This window comes from Galeopterus variegatus, unplaced genomic scaffold, assembly GCF_000696425.1.
Source record: "Galeopterus variegatus unplaced genomic scaffold, G_variegatus-3.0.2 Scaffold7972, whole genome shotgun sequence".
Lineage (NCBI taxonomy): Eukaryota > Metazoa > Chordata > Mammalia > Dermoptera > Cynocephalidae > Galeopterus > Galeopterus variegatus.
This window is the reverse complement of record NW_007734083.1, coordinates 22,213-29,107: the sequence shown is the minus strand read 5'-3', so window position 1 is coordinate 29,107 and position 6,895 is coordinate 22,213. Positions and strand designations below refer to the sequence as shown.

General features: G+C 38.0%; 1 protein-coding gene across 1 annotated transcript in view; it reads left to right on the top strand.

The window, feature by feature from the left end:
• XIAP (X-linked inhibitor of apoptosis) overlaps positions 1–6,895 on the top strand; it is a 40,159-nt gene that overhangs the window by 22,842 nt on the left and 10,422 nt on the right. The window contains exons 3-5 of the mRNA XM_008592501.1: positions 267–366; positions 1,996–2,074; positions 2,769–2,811. Coding sequence (XP_008590723.1) covers positions 267–366; positions 1,996–2,074; positions 2,769–2,811 — 222 coding nt within the window. The remainder of the gene's footprint in view (positions 1–266; positions 367–1,995; positions 2,075–2,768; positions 2,812–6,895) is intronic.

Below are 6,895 nucleotides of genomic sequence, written 5' to 3'. Positions count from 1 at the left end.
CCCTCGGTGTTGCTCCCGCACCTCGCTCAGCCAGTGAGTGGCCGGTCTGTATGTGGGATCCGAACCCTCGGCGGGAGCGCCACCGTGCTCCCAAGCGGTGCACTGTAGCAGTGCGCCACCAGGCCGGCCCTTGAATGTCTTCTTTTAAGCTATGCAATTGAGTCATGTAATTTAGACATGGTTAATTTTTAGGTGCTCAAATGGGTATTTTTGTGTAAGCTTCTAATGGCACAAATACATATATTTTTACTTGTGTGTTTTCTTAGGCGAAGGGGATAAGGTAAAGTGCTTTCACTGTGGAGGAGGGCTAACTGATTGGAAGCCCAGTGAAGACCCTTGGGAACAACATGCTAAGTGGTATCCAGGGTAAGATATTTAATTGTTCACTCAGTAACAGGCAGGTTGGACAGTATGCAGTGAGAAGACTTGAATTACTTTTCACCTCAACTATTTTTGTCTTCACTCTGGCTTAAAATTTGTACCAGGTTTGTAAAAATGTGGTCACCTGCTTTATAGGGAAAAAAAAATTCACCTAAGCCTTTTCTGGTGACCAAAACATTCACTGCTTATGTGTCATATCTGTGACATTCAGAATATTCCATTTCTAGACACCAAATTAGGAAACATATGCATTTTTTTGTTGGAAGTCAGCTCTTTCATGATGGGTACAAGAGCCCATGTTGCCAAGGAGATTTCTTAAGAAGCTATCATAGCTGCTAGGAAATATTAATGTATCTTGTTGATTATAAGACATACAGTTGTTCACATTTTAAGACCTCTGAAATCAAGACACATCTGGTGATGGGTTATAATTTAATTAGCAGCAGTTTTAGGTGGTACATAAAATAATCATGCTTAAAATCAGTGGCATCTTACGACGATAACATACCCTAAATGTCTCTTTGCCATCTTGCCTCTTTAAACTACACAGGTATATAAGTGTGTACTTTTAAAGTACACAGGTATATAAGTGATTTGAATTTCTGGCCTATAAAATAGTACAATTTAAAACTTCAGAGTAATCATTTGAAAAGAAATCTTAGCCTTAAACAGCCTTAAAAGGAAAGATTGAAAAGCCTAGGTTGGCCTTATCTCAGTTGGTTAGAGCACAGCCTTATAACGCCAAGGTCATGGGTTCAGATCCCCATACCAGTCAGCCACCCCCCCCCCCCCCAAAAAAGAAACAAGCCTAAAGAATTCCTGTTAAATGTACAGCTGGTTAATCTTCTAAATAAAACCTGTTAGATTAACTGTTTGAGAGCTGACCAGTTAGCTCAGTTGGTCAGAGTGTGGTGCTAATGACACCAAGGTCCAGGGTTCTATCCCTGTACCAGCCAGCTGCCCCCAAAAAATAAATAAATAAATGTGAAGGTGCCAATTTAATAACTCTTGCTTAAAAGTTGAAATTCTCAAGTTGGTATTTTTTGCTATTCTAACATTAGCATAAGTAGCATAACAATTTTTTTTTTTTTTAAATGATGACCAGTAAGGGGATCTTAACTCTTGACTTGGTGTTGTCAGCACCATGCTCTCCCAAGTGAGCCAACCTGCCATCCCTGTATAGCGATCTGAACCCGTAGCCTTATTGTTATCAGCAGCACACTCTCCCAAGTGAGCCATGGGCCAGCCCTACAAAGGGAACTTTTTTTTTTTTTTTAAAGATGACCAGTAAGGGGATCTTAACCCTTGACTTGGTGTTGTCAACACCACGCTCACCCAGTGAGCAAACCGGCCATCCCTATGTGGGATCCGAACCCGGGGCCTTGGTGTTATCAGCACCGCACTCTCCCGAGTGAGCCACAGGCCGGCCCCAAAGGGAACTTTTTTTAACTTCAAAATAACATTTGGATAGGGAATTAGGTAACATTTTACTTTGTGGCTCCTTAGAAATACCGAAAAGCATGTTAATGTAATTAATATGATGGAGATTATATCTTGCCTTATACTTTAGTAATTTATCACCTAGTAAAGTTTAACCTTCTTTTAATTGTTTAGGTGTAAATATCTGTTAGAAGAGAAGGGACAAGAATATATAAACAATATTCATTTAACCCGTTCACTTGAAGAATCTCTGGTAAGTCCCTTATGTGTAATATATACTTTCAAATATTATATCATTTGTTTTACAGTTATTTCTTTGGTAAATTTCGCAGTATGGTATTGTAATGAATAATACATGCTTAGCTTTAAAGAGGAGAACTTGAAGAGTGCTTCTTATTCTTAACATGGAGCAAATTTGTGAAAGGGGGATCAGGATGAACTGATTTAAGTACCACTGTAGGCAAAAATGGGCTTGAAGAACTAAAATATTGATGTCCCTTAGCCTTCTGAAATTAGACCTTCATATAATGTGCTTTGTATTCATAAGTGGTTTTAAACTTTTTGCAGACAATACTTAAAATCTCAAAAATGTATCTAAATTGATAGGATGAACTGGGGTGACCAAGGCATCAGTAATATGTAGAAAGAATCCTGGACTAGAATGGGAGACCAGAGTTGTCAAGATGGTTCTACCATTAACTCTTGCCTCCATGAGGTCATTTATTTTCCTGGCCCTCAGCTTCCTATCTGTAAAGTGAAGGGATTGGATTAGATTCTCTTTTTAACTTCTTTCTAGCTCCATCATGTATACCTCTTGTGAATATTCATATGTTGAATTGGAATAAAGCCAATTTATTTCAAATTTATGATTAATGTAACTTTTCAATTTGATGTAATTGCCTTCTACCAAAGAGAATTCTAACTTACAATGCATATTTTTATTTTAGGTAACAACTGCTGAAAAAACACCATCACCAACTAAAAGAATTGGTAAGTATGCTTATTAACATAAGTATACTTCTAATTTTACTGCCAATTTATTATGGTTATTTATGGGGTGGAAAGATAAGCATATTCTTTCAACGTCAGCATAGTATATTTATTTCAGATGAGATTGCTATAAATTTAAGAATTTAGTGTAGTGCCTATTAATTTAAGTCAGGTATTTCTGTGTTAAGAACATTAGTACAAGGGTTCAGATACTGGCCAGCTGCCTAAAAGAAACCTCAAAAACAAAAAACATTAGTACAGCCATTGGACATTTAGTTTTTCCACATTCAGGAGGAGCAGCTACAGGCTGTCCCATCGCCATTTCTGTTAAAATCACAAAAGAAAGGGTGAGAAGTATATTTTTGTCCCTGGTGCTTCTTAAGTAAGCCAGGATCATGAACGCAATGTTCTGTTAGTATGCTGTCACCATCATCAGCCCTAACCCACCTGTTTCTTTATCCCATGCTGTCTCTTTGCCTTCCCCAGCTTCTTCACAGAGGGGTAAGGTTTGGTTTGTTTACCTCTTATTACTTCATGGAAAAGTAGAGATTTTTATCACAAAGATTGTTTACCCATCATAGATATCTTTAAAAACCAGAAATTGGGAAGAGAAAGATATTATGTTAAAGAAGGTACTGTTATCCTCACTTTTCAGATGAAGAAACAAAGAAAGGTTAAGTGACCTGCCCACAGTCACATTACAAATCATTAGTGGAACTAGGATTGTAAACAAGATCTTCTGAATCCTACATTACACTGCAGATCTCATTTTAAACTTAGGCATCATGTTTCAAAAATAGTAGAAAGTTTAATTTAGAATATGTCTGGTGATTCCCCACTCCCTATTCTTGTAGCATTATCTATTTAGTGTCTTAAGGATTACAAGGCAAGAGAATACTATATATATTTATAAATGTGCTTGAGAAGGAGAACTGCTTTGATGTTATTTGATGTGGATTTTGTAATGGGTGTAAACAATACAGTTTAACAAATCATTTAGTCCAGCCTATATTTTTAAGGTTATTCAGAAACAAAGATATTATAACATTTCTTTTTTTTAAAGATGACCGGTAAGGGGATCTTAACCCTTGACTTGGTGTTGTCAGCACCACGCTCACCCAGTGAGCAAACCGGCCATCCCTATATGGGATCCGAACACATGGCCTTGGTGTTATCAGCACCGCACTCTCCCGAGTGAGCCACAGGCCAGCCCCCTAACATTTCTTTATAATATTTTATGGTATTCAATCATCTTTACAATGCATAATGTTCTGGGCCGGCCTGTGGCTCACTTGGGAGGGTGTGGTGTTGATAACACCAGGGCCACAGGTTCAGATCCCTATATGGGGATGGCTGGTTAGTTCACTTGGGAGAGCATGGTGCTGACAATGCATACTGTTCTTTTTGCAACTAATAAGACTCTTCTGTGTTCTAGGATTAATGTTTTTAAATTGAGATATAATTTACATGACATAAATTTCACCCTTATAAAAGTATACAGTTCAGTGGTTTTTAGTATAGTCACAAGGTTGTGCAACCATCACTGCTATTTCATTGCACAATATTGTCATTATCTCAGAAAGAAGCCCCATACCCATCTATCAGCAGTCACTCCCCATTGCCCCCTCCATGCCTAGGCTTAGGCAACCACCAATCTTGATGTCTCTGCGGATTTGCCTATTCTGAACTTTTTTTTTTTTTTTTAATTTATTTTTAAAAGATGACCAGTAAGGGTACTTAATCCTTGACTTGGTGTTGTCAGCACTGTGCTCTCCCAAGTGAGCTAACTGGCCATCCCTATGTAGGGATCTGAACCCGTGGCCTTGGTATTATCAACACCACACGAGGGAGTGAGCCACGGTCTTGGCCCTCTGTTCTGGACATTTAATATAAATGGGCTTATGCAATATGTGGCCTCAAGGTTCATCAACGTTGTAGCATATATGAGTACTTCTTTCTTATGGTGGAAAAATGTTCCGTTGTATGGATAATAGCACCTTTTTTTGGTGGCTGGCTGGTACAGGGACCCAAACTCTTGACCTTGGTGTTACAAGGCTGTGCTTTAACCAGCTGAGTTAATCGGCCAGCCCTATTTTGTTTGTCCATTTGTCAGTTCACTAACATTTGGCTTGTTTATAATTTTTGGCTATTATGAATGATGTTGCTATGAACATTTTGTATAAGTTTTTGTGTAGCTATAATATTTTTAATAGATAATATTTTTAATTTTCTTGGGTGTATATCTAGGGAAGGAATTGCTGGGTCATGTTGTAACTCTGTTTAGCCTTTTGATGAACTACAGACAGCTTTCCAAAGTGGCTGCACCATTTGACATCTCCACCACCAGTGTATGAGGGATCCAGTTTTTCCATATCCTTGCCAACACTTGTTATTATCTGTCTTTTTTTGACGACTGGCTGGTATGATGTCTGTCTTTTTTATTAAAGACATTCTAGTGGATGTGATGTGGCATCTCACTACGGTTTCGTTTTGCATTTCCCTGATGTTTAATGATGTTGAACATCTTTTCATGTGCTTAATGGCCATTTGTAAATCTTCTTTGGAGAAATGTCTTTTCATCTCCTTTGACCCTTTTTTAGTTGGGGTGTCTTTTTATTATTGAGTTGTAAGAGCTCATTATATGTTATAGTTCTTTATATATATGAGTCCCTTGTCAGATACAGGATTTGCAAATATTTTCTCCCATTCTGTGGGTTGGTTGTCTTTTTACTTTCTTGTTGGTATCCTTGGAAGCACAGTTTTTAATTTTGACAAAGTCCAATTTATCTTTTTTTTTTTTTCTTTTGTTGTTCATGCTTTTGGTATCATATCTAAGAAACTCTTGCTTACTTCAAGGTCACAAAGGTTTATACCTGTGTTTTCTTCTAAGAGTTTTATGAAGTTTATTCTTACATTCAGGTCTTTGATCCATTTTGAGTTAATTTTTGTATATGGTGTCAGGTAGGGGTTCATTTCATTCTTTTTCATGTGGATATCCAGTTGTCCCTGCTTTTGGTTTTTAACAAGTTGAATTTGAGATACCTGCAGGACATCCAAGTAGGAGGATATTAAAAGCTATAATTCACATACATGAGAGTAAAATGGTGGTATGGGAGAAGTGCCTAGAGAGATCATAAAAACAGTGTCGATGAGGGAATGGAAGGAAATCACCAGCATCTAATCAGGTGGGCAGAAGCAAAGGAGCCAGCAAAACAAATGGAAGAAAACAAGTCAGAGATAGGAGAAGCAGGAAAGAGCAGTGTCTGGCTGCCCTCTGGATATATCCACCTAGAGACCCCAAAGCATATCAAATATAGCAGCTCTAAAAACCAGGTCAGACTGAATCTAGCCCTGCTCTTTTTTTCTCCTGTATTGGTTAACAGTACCACAGTTCATAAGGTACCCCAGTAATTTAAGTCATTCTAAGCTCTCTTCTCTCCTTAATCCTTCTATATTTAATTAATCACCAGATCTGATGGATTCCACCTTTTTAATATAGTCTGAAATCCATCTTCTCCCCACTGATTCTGCTCTAGTTAAGGCCCTTACTTTTCATCCAGATTTTTCTTTTGCACTGGCCACTATAGGGATCCAAACCTCATCCGGGCTATCGTAGTGGTCTCCTAACTGGTCTTTTTGTTGTTTTTTTGTTTGTTTTTGCTGGCCAGTATAGGGATTGAACCCTGGACCTTGCTGTTAGCAGCACCATGCTCTACCCAACTGAGATAACCAGTCAGCTACTAACTGGTCTTTTGACTGTACTGTAACCTCCTCACAAGTTTTTCGTTGTCAAACACAAATCTTGTTACTTTCCTATCTAGAAAATATATTTTATTACCTACCATATAATGTTCCCTTATAATCAAATCCCTACATGTCTCCCTTTCCAGCCCCCTTTCTTTAAAAAAAAAAAAAACATTTATTGAGGTATAACATACATACAGTAAAGTGCTTAAAGTGAGCTGATCTTTTCAACTCAATGAATTTAATACTATTATACACCTGTGTAACCATCGCCCAGGTCAAGATATAGAACATTTCACACACACACACACAAAAAAAAAACCGGGGGGGGGGGGGGGAA